Source organism: Geotrypetes seraphini, chromosome 5 (genome assembly GCF_902459505.1).
Source record: "Geotrypetes seraphini chromosome 5, aGeoSer1.1, whole genome shotgun sequence".
NCBI classification, from domain to species: Eukaryota; Metazoa; Chordata; class Amphibia; order Gymnophiona; family Dermophiidae; genus Geotrypetes; species Geotrypetes seraphini.
The window spans coordinates 6307098-6331944 of record NC_047088.1 but is presented as its reverse complement, the minus strand read 5'-3'; the positions used below and the strand labels follow the sequence as shown (position 1 = coordinate 6331944).

The 24847-nt window shown below is 44.3% G+C and overlaps 2 protein-coding genes across 2 annotated transcripts in view; one reads left to right on the top strand and one right to left on the bottom strand.

Annotated features, from left to right (window-relative positions):
- Window positions 1–2437, bottom strand: part of LOC117361421 (phosphatidylinositol 3,4,5-trisphosphate 5-phosphatase 2-like) — a 95129-nt gene extending 92692 nt beyond the window's left edge. The window contains exon 1 of the mRNA XM_033946726.1: window positions 2364–2437. The gene's annotated coding sequence lies outside the window, so the exon portion shown is untranslated. The remainder of the gene's footprint in view (window positions 1–2363) is intronic.
- The window catches only part of ARR3 (arrestin 3), a 65503-nt gene that overhangs the window by 11936 nt on the left and 28720 nt on the right, over window positions 1–24847 (top strand). Inside the window, exons 5-9 of the mRNA XM_033945808.1 lie at window positions 7302–7498; window positions 11943–12002; window positions 17363–17430; window positions 19959–20094; window positions 22138–22222. Of these exons, the coding sequence (XP_033801699.1) occupies window positions 7302–7498; window positions 11943–12002; window positions 17363–17430; window positions 19959–20094; window positions 22138–22222 (546 nt within the window). The remainder of the gene's footprint in view (window positions 1–7301; window positions 7499–11942; window positions 12003–17362; window positions 17431–19958; window positions 20095–22137; window positions 22223–24847) is intronic.

Genomic DNA, 24847 nt, shown 5'->3' with positions numbered 1-24847 from the left:
TCCTTTCCCAAGCTCGGTGCCATGTCTGGAGGGCCTCCAAGCATGCATGGATGCAACGTGATAACATCACATGTCATCATGTCTTCAGACAAGGCCCCAAGCTTGGGAAACCCAGACAAACTACCAGACTTTGAAATCTTTTGAGGCACTTGGACGGTTTTCTATAAAAAGGACATGTTTGGGTTTTCCCGGACGTCTGGTAACCCTAAATAAGTGCACGTCTTATTAAAACACTACCCGCTAAACATCTCTGGCTTAAATCCCATACGCAAGCTGACTTCATACACTTCATGCTGACATCATTCCAGTCTGCCCTCTCCCTGGCCACACAAGAATAATATACCCACTTAACCACCTTTCTTGACTGTAGGAGCACTTCTTTCCAAAAGTAATCCCAGTCAAATGACCTAAACATCAGACATCATTCCACCCAAACATTCATTTTTCACCACCTACACCTCTCTCTCATACATCCCTGGCCTGCACTTCTATGTGTCTTTTGTGCCAAGGGAAGTACCCAGCCCCAAGGCAAAGGGTTGTACAAGAGCAATGTCAGTTTGTGTGTGTATGTGTGTGTGTGTGTGTGTGTGTGTGTGTATATGTGAGGGGTATTCCTAACACATTCAATATACAGTAAAACCTTGGTTTGCAAGTATAATTCGTTCCAGAAGCATGCTTGTAATCCAAAGCACTCGTATATTTCAGTAGAGATATTTAGCACAAAGAGGTAGATCTGTGAGTCGTCAGCATAGAGGTGATACTGGAAGCCGTGGGAGGAGATCAGTGCTCCAAGTGAACAAGTGTACTCGTAGATTGAGAAAAAGAGTGGGAAGGCTGTGGAGGAGGAACCACCATTGCGTACACTTCCTTGATCGCATCATCCTTGATACGCTGTCCTTGTTGGGATTCCAGGGTTCTGGCTTCTCCTGGTTTTTTCCTATCTCTCCCATCGCATCTTCAGTGTACGCAATGGTGGTTCCTCCTCCACAGCCTTCCCACTCTTTTTCTCAATCTACGAGTACACTTGTTCACTTGGAGCACTGATCTCCTCCCACGGCTTCCAGTATCACCTCTATGCTGACGACTCACAGATCTACCTCTTTGTGCTAAATATCTCTACTGAAACCCAGACCAGAGTCTCAGCCTGCCTGTCCAACATTGCCGCCTGGATGTCTCACCGCCATCTAAAATTGAATATGACTAAAACAGAGTTGCTCATCTTCCCACCTAAATCCACCTCTCCACTTCCCTCGTTCTTCGTCTCTGTGGACAACACTCATCCTTCCTGTTTTGTCTGCTCATAATCTCGGGGGTCAACTTTGACTCCTCTCTCTCCTTCACCGCCCAGATACAACATATCGCTAAAACCTGCCGCTTCTTCCTCTATAGTATTACCAAAATCCAATCCTTCCTCTCCAAGCACACTAGCAAAATTTTATGCATGCCCCCATCACCTCACACTTAGATTACTGCAACTCGCTACTCTCAGGTCTTCTGTTCTGCCATCTTTCTCCCCTTCAATCTGTCCAGAATTCAGCTGCAGAACTCAGATTCTGTGAGAAGCTATACTCACGTTACCCCTCTCCTAAAGTCACTTCATTGGCTTCCCATCCATTTCCGAATACAATTCAAACTCCTCTTACTGACCTACAAATGCACTCATTCAGCTGCCCCTTACTATCTTTCTTCACTTATCTCCCCCCCCCCCACAAGCCCCGCTCAGCTGGTAAGTTCCCTCTTATCTGCGCTCTTCTCTTCCTCTGCCAACTCCAGACTCTGTCCCTTCTTTCTTGCTGCACCATATGCCTGGAACAGACTGCCTGAATCCCTATGTAACCGAATCTGAAACTTCTATTTAACAGAACATCAGTATAAAGACAACATTATGTTATAGAAAAGATATATAGATGATGTGTTTGTAATTTGGAAAGGCACCATAGAAGAACTTCAAAGATTTACAGCTTGGTTGAACCAATTAGATCAGTGGTTCCCAACCCTGTCCTGGAGGACCACCAGGCCAATCGGGTTTTCAGGCTAGCCCTAATGAATATGCATGAGAGAAATTTGCATATACTGGAAGTGGCAGGCATGCAAATCTGCTCCATGCATATTCATTAGGGCTAGCCTGAAAACCCGATTGGCCTGGTGGTCCTCCAGGACAGGGTTGGGAACCACTGAATTAGATAACAATTTGAAATTCCAAATGCAATATGATACTAGAACTATTTCATTTTTAGATATCCACTTTACCAGTGATATATCATTGAAAAATCTTCTAAGTTCTTAAGATTAAGAAGACTTTGCACTACACATATAAAAAAAGATAGTTTGAAATGAAACTTAGATTTAAGGAAAAAGGCTACCCAGAGTTGATAATGATTGCTTCCAGAGGCTGCTATAAGGGAAAACACCTTCCAAGGATTCAAGACAAAGTTAGACAAGTTTCTGCTGAACAGGAACGTGCGCTGGTGGGGCTAGTCTCAGTTAGGGTGCTGGTCTTGGAGCAGAGGGCCACCGCGTGAGCGGACTGCTGGGCATGATGGACCACTGGTCTGACCCAGCAGTGGCAATTCTTAAGTTCTTAAGGCAACCTAGAGAGAAACAAGAAGTTGATAGAATTGGTTTGTCCATTATCTTTGCTTCCAATAACATTGTTCAGACCCTAAACAAACATTGGCTTGTGGTGCAAAGTTTGTTGGTAGCATATAAAAGAGAAAGAAATCTGAGAGATTTGCTCATACTATCAAGTTTACCTTTAAACAGTATTCCTAAAAAAAAAATTGCCCAAAGGACATTTTCATTGTGGAACATGAATAATAAACATTTCTCCAGCCTATCACAGAAGTAGTTTGAATTGAGACACTTTTCAAATTGCAAAACAGAAGATGTTGTGTACAGAGTAATCAAAAAATTTTGATTGGGGAGCCCTCATATTGTAAAGAGCCCCTTTTCGTCACAATATCTCAATTTTGTGAAGATAACTGTGTACTTTAATCATTACCATTTGTAGAGTCCATCGGCCATCTTGCAGCTTCCTGTTCTAGGCCCAAAGTTGTTTGAAAATGCAAATTCTTTTTTGAACCATTGTTCTAACAGTGTTGGGAGATGTTCTGGTACTTACCCTGGTATTCCCAAGAGATGCAAATTTGCTCTCCTCAAGTGGTTTTCCAAGTCTTCAAGTTTGTCTACCTGGGCTACTCTTCAGCAGGTCAGTGACTGTACCCAAATCCTCAGACACATGGTCTTCCAGGTCATAGAAACATAGAAAGATGACGGCAGAAAAGGGCCATAGCCCATCAAGTCTGCCCACTCCACTGACCCACCCCAATAGTCTAGATGCTAGTGACTCGACCTACGTAGGGATCCCACGTAATTGTCCCATTTTCTCTTAAAGTCGAGCACGCCGGTGGCCTCGACCACCTGCACCGGAAGCTCATTCCAGTGGTCCACCACCCTTTCCGTGAAAAAATACTTCCTGGTGTCACTACTAAATTTCCCCCCTCTAAGTTTAAGCGGATGCCCTCTTGTGGTCGAGGGTCCTTTGGGGAAGAGAATGTCATCTTCCACCTCGACACGTCCCGTGATGAACTTAAATGTCTCAATCATGTCCCCCCTCTCCCTGCGTTCCTCTAGAGTGTAGAGCCGCAGTCTGCTCAGTCTCTCTTCGTACGAGAGACCCTTGAACCCCAAGACCATCCTAGTGGCCATCCGCTGAACCGACTCGACTCTAAGCACGTCTTTACGGTAATGTGGCCTCCAGAATTGCACACAGTATTCCAGATGAGGTCTCACCATGGTTCTGTACAGCGGCATTATGACTTCTGGTTTCCGACTGACAAAACTTCTATTGATACATCCCATCATTTGCCTTGCCTTGGATGTGGCCTTCTCCACCTGTTTGGCAGCCTTCATGTCTGCACTGATGACTACTCCCAAATCTCGTTCTACTGAGGTCCTAGCTAATGTTACTCCATTTAAGGTGTAAGTTCTGCACGGATTTCTGCTACCGAGGTGCATGACCTTACATTTCATAGCATTGAAGCCTAGCTGCCATGTCGAGGACCAGTTTTCCAACATACGAAGGTCCTGTGTCATACTATCCTGTAAAAAGCTTCCACTTACTATGTTGCACAGTTTTGCGTCATCGGCGAATAATGTTGCTTTACCCTGTAGTCCTAGTGTCAAGTCCCTTATAAATATGTTAAAAAGGAGAGGACCAAGGACCGAGCCCTGCGGCACTCCGCTGGTCACCTCCGATGCTTCAGATAGGGTACCGTTAACCACTACCCTCTGAAGTCTACCACTCAGCCAATCATTGACCCATGCAGTTATCGTCTCACCCAACCCCATTGATTTCATCTTGTTTAGCAGCCTGCGGTGTGGTACGCTGTCAAAAGCCTTGCTGAAATCCAAATATACTATGTCCAGAGACTCTCCTGAGTCCAACTTTCCTGTCACCCAATCAAAGAAGCTGATGAGGTTGGATTGACACGACCTACCCTTAGTGAATCCATGCTGACTAGGGTCCCTAAGATTCCCCTCATCCAAGATCATGTCCAACTTACTTTTAATTAGTGTTTCCATGAGTTTACATACTATCGATGTGAGACTCACTGGTTGGTAATTCGCAGCCTCCGCTCTGCAACCCTTCTTGTGTAGAGGAACAACATTCGCCGTTTTCCAGTCCAGGGGGACTCTCCCCTTTTTTAGGGAGAGATTGAAGAGCATGGCTAATGGTTCCGCCAGGACATCGCACAGCTCTCTGAGCACTCTTGGGTGCAGTCCATCTGGACCCATGGCTTTGCTTACCTGGAGCCTTGACAATTCGCTGTAGACATCAGCTGGTGTGAACTCGAAATTCTGAAATGGGTCTTCCACGCTTGACATTGCTTCCAGATGTGGCCCTTGCCCCGGTGCCTCGCAGGTAAAAACCGAGCAGAAGTATTCATTCAGTAGTTTGGCTTTATCGGAATCTGTTTCCGCGTAATTCCCGTCCGGTGTTTTGAGGCGTACTATCCCGTTTGTGTTTTTTTTCTGTCACTAATGTACCTGAAGAAGGATTTGTCCCTCTTCTTAATGTTCTTTGCTAGAGTTTCTTCCACTGCAAGTTTGGCCTCCCTGACTGCTGTTTTGACTGCTGCAGACCTGGTCCTATATTCAATGTTAGCTTCACCTGTTCCCGTACGTTTGTATGAAAGAAACGCTCTTTTTTTCTCCTTGACGAGGTACGCGACCTCTTTAGTGAACCATTTGGGTTTTTTGTTTCTTTGTTGTTTATTTACTGATTTTATGTAGCGGATAGTTGCTTCGTGTAGGGTCAATTTCAGGTTTGACCACATGGCTTCCACATTATCAGTTGCTTCTTGATCCTGCAGCGTCTGATGGACGAATTCTCCCATACGTGCGAAATCAGTGCCCCGAAAATTGAGTACCCTCATTTTTGTTTGTGATTTAGGGAAGCCTTTCCTGAGGTTGAACCATACCATGTTATGGTCACTGGTAGCCAGCGTTTCTCCCACTGAGACTTCTGAAACACTCTCGCCGTTTGCAAGTACAAGGTCCAGGATGGCCTCGGCCCTAGTGGGCTCTAGCACCATTTGTTTGAGCTGTACTCCCATCATGGACGTCAAAATCCTCCTACTACAACAAGTTGACGCTGAGAGTGTGTTCCAGTCTACATCAGGCATGTTGAAGTCCCCTAGCAGAACAGTGTCCCCCCGTAGTGTAATATTTTCAATGTCTTCAATCAATTCGTTATCCTTGTCCTCTGTTTGTCTTGGAGGTCTGTATACCACACCAAGGTACAGGCACTTTTCTCCACCTCTGGCCAGGTTGACCCAGATGGATTCCCCGGTGTACTTAACATCTGCGATCCTGGTTATCTTGATGTTCTCTTTGATGTAAAGTGCTACCCCTCCTCCTAGCTTACCCTTCCTGTCTTGTCGAATCAGGTTGTATCCTGGTATATTTGTATCCCACCCATGGGAGTCCGTGAACCATGTTTCTGATATTGCCACTACGTCTAGGTCCGCATTCACAATTTCTGTTTCCAGTTCTAGAAATTTATTCCCTAAACTATGTGTGTTAACATACATAGCTCTCCACTCTGTGTGTTTGTTAAACCCCTGTAGAGAGTTTCCTATCTGACTCGAAGTGTCTCCTAGTGAACCTTTAGCAGTGATGGTACTTACCTCGGACTTAGAAGCGCAGTTTTGGATCACCACATCAGGATTGTTTCTTACTGCACTGGTATTTAAGTGAGTACCCTCCCCCGACTTACCTAGTTTAAAGCCCTTCGAAGCAGGCGGGCTAAACGGTGTCCGAAGACGTTCTTACCTCTGCTGGTTAGGTGAAGTCCGTCTGGTCCCTGGAGTCTGGTCCCTGGAGTCTGGTCCCTGGAGGTCAGAGACATGTTGTTTGAGGGAAGCTGTCCTGTTAGTTGTTTCAGCAAGTAAAGTGTCTCCACTGCGGCAAACTTTGATGACAGCTGTTCTTATTGAAGTGCTCGTGCTTTGCTTACCACGGCAATCAGTTGCTCCAACTACAGCCAATTTTTTTTAATTGAGTGACTTGACATCCCAGTCTCAGACTTCAGGACAAATTTGTCCATAAACCAAAGCTCTGCTGTTTAATGATGCCGAAGGTCGTCTGCCAAGTCATAGGTACACTCCCAGAGATAAATTATTTGCATTTTTGGATGCGGGAACCTGCGGTGGCAAAGACCTGTGTCCTGCTCACTCAAGGCATCTTGTGGTCTCCCAGATTTAGAAGTTTAATGAAATTTTAAGGCACTTAAGTCAGTTTAGGAGTACAAATCCTTTGATTAACAGACCCTATATGTGTCGCAAACTAAGAAAAGGGACCAAGTCTTAGTGTACGCTTACTTGAGAAACGAGGCAACAATGTCAGTTGGGTTCTATTCACAGCTATCTCCGACAATTGAAATGATAGAAAGATTTGAATCAGCATCTTCTGGATTACTTAGCCAGATGAATAACTCAGTTTCTAGGACTTGGTTCCTTTTCTTGGAATAAGACACATATGGTAATTGGACGAGTTCACACCATCAAACTAGGCCTAAATGTGAGCTCCTTGGGCTTTTCTAAATAGAGAAATTGGATCTATAAATTCAGGGTTAAAACGGGGCAAAACTAGGTTGTGGATTCATATGGTAACCCTGTCAGAGGTGACACTCGTTTCTATGAGCTACCTGTCCTTGTGCATCCCTGCATGTCTGTCCTCCTGTCTCCCCTGTCAAGTTTACTCTCATCTCATCCACTGCTTTCCTTCTGGTTTCCCAGCATTTGTGACTCTGACATGTGCTTTCCGCTATGGCCGTGATGACATGGACCTGATCGGCCTGAGCTTCAGGAAAGACTTGTACTCCTTAGCGGCTCAGGTATACCCTCCACAGCCAGAGGAGAAGAGAGCTCTTACACCTCTGCAGGAGAAGTTAATGAAAAAGCTGGGCGACCATGCTCATCCCTTCTACTTCCAGGTAAGCTGCCACCTCTAGCTCACATTTCAGAATCAGCCGTGAGATACTAGTCATGGTATTGTGGGAGCAATTGGGAACATGTAGGGAAAGTAAGGTGTATCACAAGAATACAAATTGCAATAACAAAAATATAAATACAATACACAAAAAATATTGTTATTAGCCTAGTGGTGGAGATACCCCATGAAAATACATTTATAATAAGTGGAGAAAAAGCCTCAACGCATCCACAATATACGGACGGCAACCCAATGAGTTTACAAACCAGTCCTACAAAAACTCCACACTCTTCAAAGCCACCACTGTGCACAGGGAGCCAGAAAAAGACCAAAAACAGTTCACTTATCTTCTATCGATGGCAACCAAAGCAGCGAGACGATCTTCCTGCTATAGCACTTCTCACGCTGACAGAAGATGTATGCCATAAAGTCACCAGTAAGAAACCATGAACTAGAAGGAATTGTACAGACCAGGGTAAAATGAACTTTTATTTTAATTTGAGAGGATATAGGACAGGGGTCTCCAACCTTTTTTATGTAAAGGGCAGCAAAGTGGTAATGAGAAAGCTCTGAGGGCCACAAAATCGTACCTTTATTCTTCCTTCACCCATAGGCACAATTAAATCAATAAAGCAAAGCCGGAGATGAAGAAGACTGGAAAAATTGCAGGCTTTGCCAATGGGTTGAGGGGTTAAGTATGCCTCAGTGCTCCAGATCTGTCTCAAGTGCTACAATGCTGAAGGCATTCCGAAATTGCTGCTCTGTTGTTAGTGATCTGTAACCTCTCCTAAAATTGTCTGTAGTACCCAGGGCAGGATTAATTCATTGAGGGCCCCTAGGCACACAAATACACTGGGCCCCCTGCCCCGCCCCACCCATCATGCGCCCAGGCAGAAACAGGAAGCTGCGTCAGAGGGAAGCTTTGGGTAAGCAGCACCGCTTACACAATTATAGTTCCCGTTGCCTTTCTTACCCGCGTTGCTTACTTGCCTTACTTTCCGTTGATGGGGAGGAGGGGGGCCCGCGTTGCCGATCGATGCTGGAGGGGCCCATCGCCATTTGGAAAAAACAATGTTGATGCCCTCCTTCATCGGGCCCCCTGACCATTTCAGACCTGACTTCAGTGCCGGGCAAAATGGTAGAAACAATTATCAAAAATAAAATTGTGGAACATGTAGACAAACATGATTTAATGAGATGGAGTCAGCATGGGTTCAGCCGAGGGAGATCTTGCCTCAACAATTTGCTTGACTTCTTTGAAGGTGTGAATAAACATGTGGATAAAGATGAGCCGGTATCTAGATTTTCAGAAAGCTTTTGACAAAGTTCCTCACGAGAGGCTCCTGAGAAAATTAAAGAGTTATGGGATAGGAGGCAACGTTCAGTTGTGGATTAGGAATTGGTTATCACAGAAAAAAAAAGAGGGTAGGGTTAAATGGGCATTTTTCTGAAAGGAGGAGGGTAAATAGTGGAGTGCCACAGGGATCTATACTAGGACTGGTGCTATTTAACTTATATATAAAGGATCTGAAAATTGAGGTGATTAAATTTGCAGATGACACTAAACTGTTCAAAGTTGTTAAAATGCATGCGGGCTGTGAAAAACTGCAGGAAGATCATAGGAAATTGGCAGATGAAATGTAATGTGGACATATGCAAAGTGATGCACATTGGGAAGAATAATCCAAATCATCGTTACCATAAACTTTATATGTAATGTCTGAAAACTTTTATGTAATCCACCTTGAACCGCAAGGTATTGATGGAATATAAATCACTATTGTAATGTAATGTAATGCTAGGGTCCACCTTGGGGTTCAGCACTCAAGAAAGATCTGGGTATCATCTTAGACAATATGCTGAAACCTTCCGCTCAATGTGCGGTGGTGGCCAAAAAAGCAAACAAGATGCTAGGAATGATTAGAAAAGGGATAGTTAATGAGACTAAGAATGCTTTAATGCCCCTGTATCGCTCCATGGTTTGACCTCACCTGGAGTATTGCGTTCAATTCTGGTCTCCTTAACTCAAGAAAGATATAGCGGCACTAGAAAAGGTTCAAAGAAGAGCGACCAAGATGGTAAAGGGGATGGAACTCCTCTCGTATGAGGAAAGACTAAAATGGTTAGGGAAAGCTTGGAAAAGAGATGGCTGATGGGAGATAGGATAGAAGTCTACAAAATCCTGAGTGGAGTAGAACGGGTACGAGTGGATCGATTTTTCACTCTGTCAAAAATAACAAAGACTAGGGGACACTCGATGAAGTTACAGGGAAATACTTTTAAAACCAATAGGAGGACATTTTTTTCATTCAGAGAATAGTTAAGCTCTGGAACGTGTTGCCAGAGGTTGTGGTAAGAGCGGTTAATGTAGCTGATTTTAAAATAGGATTGGACAAGTTCCTGGAGGAAAAGTCCATAAACTGCTGTTGAGACAGACACGGGAGAAGTCACTGGTGGCATGGAATACTGCTACCATTTGGGTTTTTGCCAGGTACTTGTAACTTGGTTTGGCCTCCGTGAAGATGGGATACTAGGCTGGATGGATCACTGGTCTGACCCAGTGAGGTTATTCTTATGTTCTCTTGTCACCCTGGGCCCTCTATCTGTAGTGTCCCACGCAGAAAAAGGAAGTTTTGATAAAGGAGGTGGGATGCTGGGAAAGAAAGCTTTGGGCAGTGGGAGAGGATGTCAATTGTGGAGGGGTGCTCGAGGGCCACATGTTGGAGATCACTGATGGGACATTAATCGTGCTAGCAATGCCACATTTCATAGCAGAGTTCCTGAAAAGAGTATCCCATGTCTGTAGGATGTGGGAAGGCTCGGTTCTTATTAAGGGGGCAACTTTCAGAGAGAAGCATCCCTCAATCTTTTTCTTTTTTATTTGTGCATAATACAGTAGATGATATGGAAATAGGAAAAATCATATCATAATATTCTAATAGAACTCTAAATTCCATCATGAGAGGTTGATGTGATATAGCAAATGAGGCAAATACTGGATCCATCCTAATTTGGCATAAAACGAATTAAACTCCTAATCAAACTTTTACAATCACATTCAGTTTGAGAAATTGTCCTAATTGTAATGGATCCCAAAAGACATAGGGGTCCTTTTATCAAGCTGCGGTAGGGGTTTAACGCGCGTAATACCGTGCGTTAAACCGCCTGCCGCGGAGGCTAGCGCGTGATGAAATGTCCGACGCGCTAACCCCGCTAGGCTTGACAAAAGGAGCCCTTAGTCTTTATCCTGAAAATTCAACAAACATTTACATGGAAATTTCAAACAGAATGTAGCCCCCAAAGCCAGAACCCCAACTGTGTAGACCTAGCTCCATCAGGAAACACTGACACTTTAGATCCCCAGAATGTAGCATCCTTATTTTTGAAGTAAGTTTTCATTATAAGAGCTTTATTAGAAGAAACAATTAAGAGGGTGGACCTAGTCTGGAATAAACTCTTCTGCTTCCAACTGGTCATTCTTTCTGTATGTGTCAGCCCCCAAATCTCCTCAATAAGATCATAAACGAGTCCAGTCCAAACCAAGATTCCTCTTTCTAGCAAACTATAGCAATCTCTAACTGCTGAAGTAGGAAGTTTTCACATAGTAGAAATCTGGGTTTCAGCTAATACTAATCATTTCCATCTACATTTAGCGAACTAATTTAAATCATCCTTGTGATGTTATGTTATTGTCCAATTTCTCCAAACTTATGAGAAGACTTGATTTTAAGTAATAACCGATTTTAACAACCCTTCCATTCTATTATGAATTAACCACAAATCTATCAAAGAAACTTCCTGTGGAGCCTCTGCTGGACTTTGTTCATCAATCACAACTTCCTGAAAGACAATGTTTTAGGAAGATCCTTCATAATAATTGAAGAATGAGAGATTTCATGACTTGCCAGACAGCGCCTGATCTGTCTAAGTGCTACTATTCAGCTAATATTGAACTCCCTGATCCCCTAATTGTCCGGTTTGTCTGCTTGATTAGCTTGTAAGCTCTATTGAGCAGGAACTGTCTCTTGAATGTTTAATGTAGCAGCATTATAGAAATGTTAAGTAGTTGTAGTAGAAATGGCTACTTAGCACATATGGCAATGTTGTACAACTTAGCCAGCTAGCTGCAAAATTTAACGTGCTAGTGGCCAAATCGCCTGTGTAAATAGCAGGCCTATCTTTGGCCATTGCAAACTTGGCCGTCCAGAGCTGAATATCAACTTAGCTGCTTAATTTTATAGCAGCCAAAAATAAACCAGGATATTCAATGCCTGTCACCAGAAACGGCCCAGCATTGAATCTCCGGGCTCAGCACTGATCACGAGAGTCAGCCCGGCTAATGCCTGTGATCTCAATATTGGCTCTTAGAGTTCTCTGTTGGGTGAAAAGTATTGTTAAACCTTGGCTTTCTGTGTCTTTGGATCCTGCTTCTTAATCTCCTCTAGATGGCAACAAATCTGCCCTGTTCAGTCTCTCTGCAGCCAGGAGCCGAGGACTCTGGGAAGGTATTTACAGTACAGTATTTATTTTCAATACTTACATGTTGCATTTGAGTGATTAGACCAACACAGCTCACAATGAAATGTCAAATCCCCTCATTTTATCAACACCGTAGAAAACAAACCCAGCCCAATTACAGCAAATGTGGGCAACACCTCTCACATACAAGTAAATGAATCTGAAAAGTTGTACAGACGTAGAAATATCCCAGCAAGCTGTTGCACAGTCGTGGGCCCACAATGGAAAAGGCACATCACTTGTATGGTATCGCCATAATGTATTGTACAAAGGTCTGGAACAACTGCCTACCTGGTTGCTACCGATCTCAAATGGTTCACTGGTTCATGGAGCTGGATTGAGGCTTGGAAGCACTTTGGAGCAGACAAGAACAAGCATTTGAAAATCTATCTATAGTCTGTTGGCAGCCAATGATGCTAGTAAGTGGAGAACTGGGACAAAACACTATGGGGCCCATAATCGAAAGAGAAAAACATCCAAAAAGATCATTAGTCAAAAACGTCCAAGTGCCGATAATCGGGTTTTGGACGTATTTATAAACGGCCTAGGCCTTCATTGTGCTGCTGAATGACTATAGCTAAACGGGGCGTGTCAGGAGGAATGTCAAGGGCGGGACGTGGGCCGGCTTAGACTTAGTTGTACAGCATGTATAACTGAAAGTTTTACAACAGAGCCTAGACGGAACTTGGACGTTGTGACTTAGACCATTTAAAACATGGTCTAAGTCACAAAAACCCACCTAAAGTGACCAGATAAGCACTGCAAACACATAATACAGACCCCAGTGATCACCAACCACCCCCCCATAAAAATATTAATCACAACTTGAAAATTGTACCTCCAGAACATCATCACCTGGCCACCTGGCATAGGAAAGCCTAGTCGTGCCGCACAGAGGCGTCTTAAGCCGTCATGGGGGTGAGTTAGGGACTCATGGAGAGGAGGACCCATGCCCATAAGCCCCTGTAATCACTGCATTGATATTGAAACATATGCACTCCCCTATACACCCCCAAAACCCTTTTTTACTGGCATATAAGTGGCTCCTGCAGCCATAATGGCTATTGGGGTGGTAGATAAGTGAGTCTAGGGGATTCTTGAGGTGGTTTGGGGGGCTCATCGTGACCTATAAGGGAGCTGTAGTGAGTGAAGACATGGCACCCTTTTTGTGAAATTCACAGCAGTGCCCTGTAAGGTACCCTACTATTTAGGTGCCATGGCTGGGTCTTCAGTCCATCACTTTGCAGACCCCCTCCCACGTCCAACAGGGCTTGTTCTAGGCGTTTTTGACTTGGACAAAAGTTGGACAAAAATGTGGTATAAAGATGGACGATTTAGCGACTTGGACGATCAGATCGGCAGGACGTATACTTAGACAATTTTTGAAATGAAAAAAAATTTGGACGTATTTTTGAAAATGTGTCCTAGGCTGTTTTTTACTTTACATGACTTGCAACTTAGATGAATATGGACTTAGACGTTCCTTTCGATTATGCCCCTCTATGTAGTCAATAAAATCAAAAAGGTCAGCGCATCACATAGCTATCCTAAATTCAGAAGTATTTTCAGCAGAATGCAAGCACCTTCAGACCCCCAAGAGCCGAAACACACCGTTGGAGGTATTGAACGAATTTAGTGGATAGCTGGATGAAGGGGAGGGAGTTTTGGGGGTTTCATTAGACCTGATGTACACATTTGATATAATTGATGCTGATTTACTGTTATATCGATACAAGCAGTTAGGGGTGGGGCAACGGTATTATCTTGGTTGGCAGCAACGTACATTTTTGGCAGACAATAGGTGCGACAAATAGTTCTACTCCTAGAAGTATAAGTTGAGGGGGTTCCATGAGGATCCCCATTATCTCCAGTCTTATGTTCTTTATTAGATCACATCCAGGCATATGGCGTGCCGATGATTTACTGTTGGTGTGACATGCTAAACAGGTGGAGGAGCATAATCAAAAGAAACGTCTAAGTCTGATTTGGACGTAGGGCACTAGTCACCCAAAGTCGGAGGCAGCAAAATATCCATCCTTGAAAAGTAGGTCCAAAATATATATTTTTTAAAAAATCGTCCAGACCGCCACTACGTTTATCTTTATATCACATTCTCGACCATAAATTCTTCCAAGTCCCAAACGCCCAGAACAAGACCTTTTGGATGTGGGAGGGGCCAATCTTGTAATGGAGTGGCCACCCAGACATGGCAACAGAACAGTGGGGCACCTTACAGGGCACTGCTGTGAACTTCACAAAAAGGGTGCCACATAAACATCTCACCACAACTCCCTTATAGATCACAGTCGGCCCCCCCAAACTCACTATATCCACCTGTCTACAACCCCAATAGCCCTTATGGCTGCAGGAGGCACTTATATAGCAGTATAGTAGGATTTTGGTGAGTTTTGGTGGGTTCACACTTTTCACCATAAATGTAGTGGTTAGAGTGAAAGTAAATTTGACCATGTCTCACCGCTCCTGTCCAAGCTCCACTGGCTTCCCGTTATTTCCAGGGTCCACTTTAAATGTGCCTGCCTAACCTTCAAGATCCTCCACGGTATCCTTCCTCTTCTTATCCCTCTATCCTGGAATTGCTCAAATCCAATCTCCACTAGATCCACGCAAAAATTAAAACTATCCTATCCCTCCTTAAAAGGCATCTCCCTTGTTGGTAAACTTGGGTCTTCCCTCCCTTTCAGAATCGCTCAGCTCTGGAATAGTCTCCCTTCCCCTCTCCGCAATTTGAGCCCCCTTCTTCCATTCCGTAAGCATCTGAAGACCTGGCTCTTCTCCAAAACGTAACCCCGTCCCCTTCCTGGCACTCTCACACCTAACCTCTGTTCTCTCTTACTTATATAATCCCTTTGGAGTTCCGTTCCTTCCCTAACCATGTAAACCGTGTCGAGCTCCATCTGCGGAGATGATGCGGTATATAAACCCAAGATTTAGTTTAGTTTAGTTTAGTTTAGAGTGTCTTATGGGCCTGGGTCCTCCTCTCCATGGTTCACTAGCCCACCCTCTGACTACTTAAGCCACCTTTGTGCAGCTCTACTAGGCTTTCCTATAGCAGGTGCTGATGTTCCAGAGGCAGGTATGTACGTTTTTATTCTGAATTTGTGTGTGTGTGTGTGTGTGTGGGGGGGGGGTGATGGGGTCAGTAAACACAGGGTGTGTATGGGGGGGGGAGGTATTTACTTTGTGTCTGCAGTGGTTATCTGGTTACTTTGGGCACCTTTTGGGCACTTATATGTGTCTTTCCATCGTCTAACTCAACGTATAAATTCTGTCTAGGGAGTCTCACCAAACATTCGTTTATCCCTGCAGGACGACTAAGTCTAGGTTGGCCCTAACAACTCCTGCAAAAATGCCCCTTTCAGCTCTGTGTGTCTTTTAGATTGTCCAAGTGCCGATTTGGGTGGGTTTTAAAGACGTATTTAAGTTTCGTTTTGAGCCCCCATAGCTTAGATTATTCCCCTCTTACAGCAGTGTTTAGATATGGTAGAAGATTGGATGGCTCTTTTTCAAAGCACAGATTGGAACTTCGTAAGTCTAAGCGCTTTGAAACGACGCCACCATATGTGTTTGAGTGTGGCAGGTTGGATTTATAATGGTCACGAAGCTTCTTCAGCTCCAGTATGTCTCCTTCCAACTGAAGCTTCCTTTAGGTGTTTAGGCCTCCTATTTGATGTGACGTTAACATTCAGGGATCATGTGAAAACACAAATTAACACATTAACCCCCTCTTTTACAAAAGCTGGCAGTGTGGTAAATGCTCCAATGCCCATAGGAATCTAATGGGCGTCAGAACATTTACCATGTGACACCCAGCTGCGCAGCTTTGTAAGAGGGGGCTTAAAAAAGTGAGGATTTAATAGATAGAGATTCATTTCTGACTCTAGTACATTCACTATTTGTAGAAACATGACGGCAGCTAGAAGCCAAATGGCCCATCCACAGCATCCACTATTTCCTCCTCTCCCCAAAAGATCCCACGTGACTGTCCCACACTTTCTTGAATTCAAACACAGTCTCTGGCTCCACCACCTCTTCCGGGAGACTCTTCCACGCATCTACCTCCCTTTCTGTAAAAAAAGTATTTCCTTAGATTACTCTTGAGCCCATCACTTCTTAACTTCATCCTCTGCCCTCTCATTCCAGAGCTTCCTTTCAATTGAAAGAGACTCAACTCATGTGCATTTACGCCACATAGATATTTAAACATCTCTTAGTCACACAAGAATACTACTAATAATAACTAAATATAAAATAAAAAAAAGAAACAAATTTTATTAGCCAAGTGGTGGGAGTGCCCCTTGAAAAAAACATTTAATTAAAGTGGAGAAAAAGCCTCAATCTTATATAATATGCAGACGGCAACCCAATGAGTTTTTTTAGCCGTTTTAATTCTGTATCATGGGCAAAAAACTCCACAAAACTTCAAAATGTAATTTTTCAAAAATGGGAAATCATCCCACCACTGTGCACAGGGAAAAGGAAAAAGAACCAGAGGCAAAATACACTTATCTTCATGGAAGTCACCAGTCAGAATGCCTGGTCCAACACATCGATCTTCTACATTTTTGTAAAATTACATTTGGGAGTTTTTTTGCCCATGATACAGAATTAAAACGGCTATGAAAACTCATTGGGTTGCCGTCTGCATGTTATAGAAAGTTGAGGCTTTTTCTCCACTTTAATTAAATGGTTTTTCAAGGGGCTCCCACCACTTGGCTAATAACATTTGTCTCTTTTTTTGAATTTAAGCATCTCCCGTCTCCCACCTTTCCTCCAAAGTCTACAGATTGAGATCTTTAAGTCTGTCCCCATACGACTTATGACAAAGACCACGCACCATTTTAGTAGCCTTCTTCTATGCCTAAACTAGATCATGCAAATGTTATTGAAAGCTTCAAAATGTGGCTGTTTGCTTGGTAGGCAGAGTGGGTAGGTATGAGCATGCCACCCCTCTGCTAACTGAAATCCATTGGCTTCCATGTCAAATTAAAAAAATGGGATTGCCCAGTACATGGATTCAATTGATCACATCCTATGCTCCATGCCACCTATTGTGCTCCAGTCAGGCCTCTCTGCTTCAGTTTCCGGCAGTGCCATAGTGAGAAAGACAGAGAATATGTAAAATCTTTTTAAAATATTTATTATCTTGGGATATGTATGTTTTGAGGTGGATACTTTTTTTTGTGGGGGGTCTGTTCTTTTATTATTGTAGTTCTTTTCTGTGTGTGCATATGGGGGGGGGGGGTATTTGTTTTAATGTGTATACTTTGACTTAATAGTGGTATATTATGTAAAATAAATTTGTAACCGCTGCCTGCAATTTTTCCAGTGTTGTGGGGTCGATTTTGAAATCAAAGGCTTCTGTGCTGAAAATCTACAAGAGAACATTTGCAAGAGGTAAGGAAATGGTTTCTGCTCTCCAGCTCCTGGGAAAACCAGACATAAAACATATTCCAGCAAACACCTTTGCATAATGGCCAACTTCATCTCACTCCTACCATTACTGGGGGCTCTTCTACCAGAGAAAGGGGGTTAACAAGACAGGACAAATCCAAGAGCTGAGAGAGAATGAGCAAATCGTGTCTTGTGCTCAAAGCCCCACCTTAACCCACCCCTGTACCCCACATATTCCACTCACATTCCTATCCAGTTTTTATTTACGCTCATAGTAACATAATAGTTGACGGAAGATGGCCCATCCAGTCTAGCCAATAAAATAACTCATAGCATATGATGCAATCTAGCATAGCGATTCTTCATCCACCCTGTATTTGATTGGCAGCCCTACTCTAACCCCTTGGAGCTAAGTACACAAAACACAGTTGCTAAGGGCCAATTTGGGGGCATTTCTGGAACAGCGATTGATGTTCCAACAAGTTTGCATGCAAATGATTTGCGCAAAGTTTGCCTGTAATCCCGTCCAATCAGTCGTTGTGACTTTAACACACTTGCAGAGCCGGTTTGGGGAAGCCTCAAAGCACCTCAGCTGCTGGGGCTTTTTTCAATGGCACAGATGCTGAGTCTGTGGTCTTACACAATTAAGGGATAAAATCCAGTTTAAATTCTGAAACACACTTTAAAAATGATTATGAATTTAACAGTCCTGGGGCTCTGCTATTACGTGTAGCTTCCTGCTACAGACTCTCTGTCTCCTACCTCTCCCCTTTAAATGCCTTACATTTATTATTATTTTTTCTTCCTGTAAAAATGATTTCCTTAGATTACTCCGGAGCCCATCACCTCTTAACTTTCATTCCAGAATTTCCTTTCAAATTAAATCTCCTCAGAAAATTAATCCAGCAAAGCTTACAATTATGCATTCATGTAATTCAACTGAGAGAGAATCAGGTAAAAATGTATCTAATAATATTTAAAAAGCATATATACTATATATACATAGGCAGCAGAACACTTTTTTGTTTTGGGGGCCCAAAAGCTCCACCCCTGACCCTACGCCATAATAATGATAGTATTAATTGTAATACCATTTTTTCCAACCCGAGCAACATCTGTTCTTCCCTGCCTTCACCCCCCCCCCCCGGCCCATGCAGCATATGTCCTCCCTGTCTTCCCAACCCCCTACCTCCAGCCCATGGCATGTTGCCTATGTTCTTTCTTTCCTCCCTTCCTCCCCCCCCCCCCCCCGAGCAGGACCCTGTGGCAGAACCTCTTCAGCTCCGGACTCCCCCACACCTGCTCCCTCCCCCCCGGATCGCTGCCTAGGCAGGAACAGCATGCACACCGATGATTTAAAATTATAGCTGCAAGGTTCCCACCTTTAGTGCTGGTGCGTGAGCAAGCTTGCGTTTGGTACCTCGGTGGGCAAAGCATACCCAAAGTAGCTCCGTCATTATCTTTAAGCCAGGTTTCGGTAATTATTGTCTGCAAGGAAATCATTTACTAGAATGTCTTTGTTGTTTTGCAGTTTTGAGGTTAATGGGTTTAGGTGGTGAAGGGGTGATGTAGCAAAGTCTATGCGCTAAGGATTTGCTGCGGAGAAGGTGACTCAGGTCACCACATCTACCTTGGCCTGGGATGACTGGGATGGAGAGCAGAGACTGTGACATTGCTATTATCAAGGCAATGTAGTTCTAAGGACCAGAGTGGCCAGGTTTGGCTTACAGAGCCTTGGTCTCTATTCTTAAGACTATCCCAGCTATCTGTTTTAGTATGACTGATGATAACTCTGGACTATAGATGGTTCCCTTCCAACCTACATATTTATTTGTATTTCCTTTGGTCTCTCAGTTGGTTTCTAAGTATAGAGCAGGAGTGTCAAAGTCCCTCCTTGACGGTCGCAATCCAGTGGGGTTTTCAGGATTTCCCCAATGACTATGCATGAGATCATACAATGAAAGCAGTGCATGCAAATAGATCTCATGCATATTCATTAGGGAAATCCTGAAAACCCCACTGGATTGCGGCCCTTGAGGAGGGACTTTGACACCTGTGGTATAGAGTTAGAGTGAGTCTGTGATAGTCCAGAGCAGGGCTGCCCAAGTCCGGTCCTCGAAATCTACAGGCAGGTCAGGTTTTCAGGATATCCACAATGAACATGCATGAGAGAGATTTGCATACCAATAAGGCAGTGCAGGCAAATCTCTCTTGTGCATATTCATTGTGGATATCCTGAAAACCTGACCTGCCTGTAGATCTCGAGGACCGGACTTGGGCAGCCCTGGTCCGGAGGGCTAGTGAGAGATTTGGAAGTAGGAGATTTCCTATAGTTAGAAAGAGTTTTCAAGAGAGTAATAAATGAAATGTGAACCAAGGGTGGGAGGGCCATACCACACCCTCAAACATTTCAATTTGTCAGGAGCCCACACAGATGCTGCCTATGGGCTGGCGCATTAATGGATTTCCCAGTTAATCTTATATTTTAATTCCAGTCTCCTGTATTTTACCTTTTTTCTCTTCTTCTACAGGAATTCTGTAAGACTCATGATCCGGAAGGTACAGTTTGCTCCTGAAAACACAGGTCTTGCACCCACATCAGGGACCACCCGACAATTCATGATGTCGGACAAGCCCCTGCACCTGGAAGCTTCACTGGATAAAGAGGTGTGTGAGCATCTGACCTCGCTCAGCTTCCTAAGGTGAGGTAAAAGTCAGACAAAGCTGTGGCCTGATACTCTTGGACACTATTTAAAGGAGCCATTGTGTAAACTCAGGAACTCTGCTAGCGGGTGGCAATGCCCATGTGCTTCCCAATTAACTACTACTACTGTTTATTATATCTATATCACTACCAGACGCACGCAGCACTGTAATTAAACACGCAAGTAATGGTCCCTGCTCAAGAGAGCTTACAATCTAATTATGACAGACCTACTGGACAGCAATGGTGAATCACTCTATGCTGCTCTTGTAGGGAAATAAAGAAGGATGAAGAGGTAGAGAACTACAGAGGGAATGGCAAACAAATATGGTGCTTCACAAGTTGGTATAGTTAGGACTTAAACGCAGCTCTACGGCGGGCTCCGTCTCTGGCAGTGTTCAAAGCCCAGTTAAAAGCCCACTTCCTTGAGAGTGCTTTCGACTCCTAACTCCTCTCACCTTGGGTTCTGCATCCCCAACCCTATATGTCTGTGTCTGTCTGTCCAAGTTAGATGGTAAGCTCTTCTGAGCAGGGACCATCTATTAAATGTCAAAATGTACAGCACTGCACATGCCTTTCAGTGCTATATAAGTGTCAGTAGAGGGAAAGAGGACTTGTATACTGCCTTTTTGTCACTTTGGCATTTCAAAGCTGACATTCAAAGCAGTGGGACTGGAGGATTAAGTGACTTGCCCAGGGTCGCAAGGAGCAGCACCAGGATTTAATCTCACAACCTCCGGGTGCAGAGGCAGCAGCTCTACCAGTGAGCCGCCACAGGGTACAGACAAGAGAGACTTGCCTGACGAATGAAGTTCCTGGGGTGGAGTATAGGCTGCCTGAATCAATAGGCCACGCTCTATCCCTAGCAGTGTTCAAATCCAAGCTAAAGGCCCACTTTTTGAAACCGCCTTCAACTCTTAACTCCCCCTCACTGCTGTCAGATACCTAGATCCACTATAATCTCCCCAACCCTGAAATGTCCTGTCTAAATTAGATTGTAAGCCCTTCTGAGCAGGGACTGTCTATTGTATGTCAAAATGTACAGCGCTGCGTACACCTTTTAGCGCTATAGAAATAATAAATAGTAGTAGTAGGAGAGATACTGAGGAGGTGCAGCTCAGTAACAGGAAGCGACTTGAGGAGAGAGGTAACATGAGCATAACGACACTGTGAACCGACTGAAGGGGAAAGAGATGGCTTCGTGACTTGCCCAGGGTTTGAACCCACAACCCCAGGGTGCTGAGGCTCACTCGTCTTTCCAATTTCCAGATCACTTATAAATAAGTTAAATAGCACCGGCCCCAGTACAGACCCCTGTGGCACTCCACTGTTTACTCTCCTCCACTGAGAAACATGACCATTTAAACCTACCCTCTGTTTTCTATCCAATAACCAATTCCTAATCCACGAATGAACTTTGCCACCTATCCCATGACACTTTAATTTTCTCAGGAGCCTCTCGTTAGGAACTTTATCAAAAGCGTTCTGAAAATCTAGATATATTATATCAACCGGCTCATCTTTATCCACATGTTTATTCACACCTTCAAAGAAGTCAAGCAAATTTGTGAGGCAAAATCTCCCTCAGCTGAACCCATGCTGACTCCGTCTCATTAAATCATGTCTGTCTACATGTCCTACAATTTTTTATTTTTTATAATTGTTTCCACCATTTTGCCTGGCACTGAAGTCAGGTTTACCAGTCTTTAATTTCCTGGATCTCCCCTGAAACCCTTTTTAAAAATCAGTGTAACTCTGGCCACCCGCCAATCTTCAGGTACTACATCAGTAATGGTGTTACAACAGTTACGATACATGAGCTACTATTTATGAGCTTTTTTCGAGTCCCACCTCCTTTCCCTGCCATCCTGTGTTTTAGGGGTATGCTGGTGTGGGCCTATTCTTAGGCGCTTGGGATCTGCAGCTGATGTTTCTGTAGGAACTCCCCGTGCTCTGGCAGGATTTATTCCTTCTTGTACTCTCTAACACCCTCTTTTTACACGCAGGTTTACTACCATGGCGAACCCATCAATGTAAATGTCAAAATTAACAACTCAACAAGCAAGACTGTGAAGAAGATCAAAGTGACAGGTGAGAAAAGGCCCTGACTGTCTCCTGCAGATGCCCTTGAAGTGTTTTGCTTCTCCTCAGCAGGGTACAGGTTGCCCCCAAATGCAGCATCATGATATACCTCCCCCTCCCCCAACCTTCTCTGGTTGCTGTGCTGTCCACCTCAGTTGATGCCTCTCTTCCACATCCTGATTCTGAGCACCTCGCCTAGAGACTAGAGCAGCGTATTGCAAACTGTGTACCACGGAGCACTACTGTGCCTCCTGTGATTTCAGGTGTGCAACAACACACTAGGGGGAGCAGATGCTCCGATGTGGGCTGACTGTCTAAAGGACGTGCCTTTCACAGAGAGAGGCACATCCTGTAGATAGCCGGCGCCTTTCCTCCACCCCGGCATCTCTACTGCTCTCCACGGCTCTCCTGTTGACCCCCCCCCCCCCCACTGCTGGCTGAAGGCCTCATCTGCAGCATCTTTGCGCATGCGCAGTCATCGCTGTGATGAAGTCAAATGCATGTGTGACATCATCATGGCGACGCATGTGCACTTCTGGGTGCCTTCTAGCCGTGGCTGGAAATAGTTTGCGAGACACTGGACTAGAAGATATGGTGGTGTATGGCAGGGCTCATTCGAGTATTAAACATCCTTTCCATCACCAAATTGAAGGGCTGAGTTTATTTTCTGTGCAAGTCCCCAGCCGAGCTTCAGCGCAGCATGACAAGAGCAATTTTTAAATTCTTCACACATGGCTTGCAGTTTCTCTGGCACTCTGTACTGGCAAAACAGAGCTAGGCTTCCTCTTTGAAAGCGAGCTGACCGCTTGTCCCATGCAATTTGAACATACTGCTATCGCCCAATTGCAAATATCCCTCTCCTAACCAAGATGCTAGAGTCCATCATTTCTTCCCAACTCTCATCATACTTAGAGAGATTCTCTATTCTTTTACCCTATCAATATGGCTTTCGTCCTAACTTCCCTACTGTCCCTGCTGTCTTCCCTGATTTCAAGGGTTCAACAACTTCACTCTCGAAACAAGTTCGCCGTCCTCCTACAATTTGACCTTTCCGCTGCTTTCGACGTTGTTCACCATGATATTCTTGTTTACCAACTCTCTGAGATAGGTATCGACTCCACAGTCCTAGGTTGGTTCTCTAAATTCCTCCGCTCTCGTTCTTACATTGTTAACATGAATGGCACCTCATCCTCCCCCTGGAAACCGAATTGTGGAGTCCCACAAGGCTCTCCACTATTCCCTATCCTTTTCAACATCTATATGTCCTCCCTAAAACTCCTCCACCTATCCCCCCTTGAAACAATTTACACTTATGCAGACGACATCCTCGTCCTCCTCGAGACCAATTCGAACCTCACCGACCTGTCTAAGAACATATCCTCTTGTATAATGAACCTACAATCCTGGGCCCACACTGTGCAAATGAAATTGAATGAATCCAAAACAAGACTTCTTTGGCTCGGTCCAAAACTAGATCACCTACCCACCTCCATCCCACTACCCTCTGGCTCCTCTCTGCAGCTTGAGTTCTCGAGCAAGGTCTTGGGCATCATCATTGATTTCACATTGTCCTTCAATGACCACCTCCAATCCTTGGTAAAAAAATGCTTTTTCAGTCTTCACATGCTGAGGAAAGTTAGATCCTGCTTCCATCAAAAACATTTTACCCTCCTTGTCCAATCCATCATCCTCTCCAGATTGGACTATTGCAACTCTATCTACTTAAGCCTAACTAAGAAAAACCTCCACAGACTCCAACGGATTCAGAATGCCGCGGCCAAGCTCATCTTCGCTAAAAGTAAATTTGACCATGTCTCCCCGCTCCTGGCCAAGCTCCACTGGCTTCCGATAATCGCCAGGGTCCACTATAAATGCGCCTGTTTAACTTTCAAAATCCTATATGGTATCCTCCCTCCCTTTATCCCTCTTTCTTGGAATTCCTCAAACCCTAATACCACCAGATCCTCCCACAAATTAAAACTATCCTTCCCCTCGCTAAAAGGCATTTCCCACACAGGAAAGCTAGGGACCTCCCTCCACTTTAAAATCACTGAGCTCTAGAACAACCTTACCTCCCCTCTTCAGAACTTAAGCTCTCTCCAAGTTTTCCGCAAACATCTGAAAACCTGGCTTTTCTCAAAAAATGTAAGTCTCCCTCCAACTTAGGAATCAAGGAAACTCTTATATCTTGGCATCCCAAGTCCTCTAAATTTTCTTCACACTTCTACCTCTAACCCTCTGTTGTAGTTCTTTCCTATTTCTCCTACTGTAAACCGCATCGAGCTCTATGAACGTGGAGATGATGCAGTATACAAACCTAAGGATTAGATTAAATTAGATTAGATACTGTCCCTCTCTAAATATTACCATATCTGTTGCCTGCGTTCAGCTCCTGGTCACCTTCTTGTGGCTGTGATTCCATTAGCATGATGACAGAAAGCACATGACCCCAGAGACCTACCTTCCAGCCCTCTTACAGCATCACGGGAAGGTGCTGTCGTCATCTCCCACCTTTTAAGGGACCCATACAGGCTTAATTATAGAGCAAGATCAACAGCAAACACGGGCTGATGAGGTGGTATTTCATGGCCTGCCCAGGTCGCAACCCCAAAGGTGGATTTTAAAATTACCTTT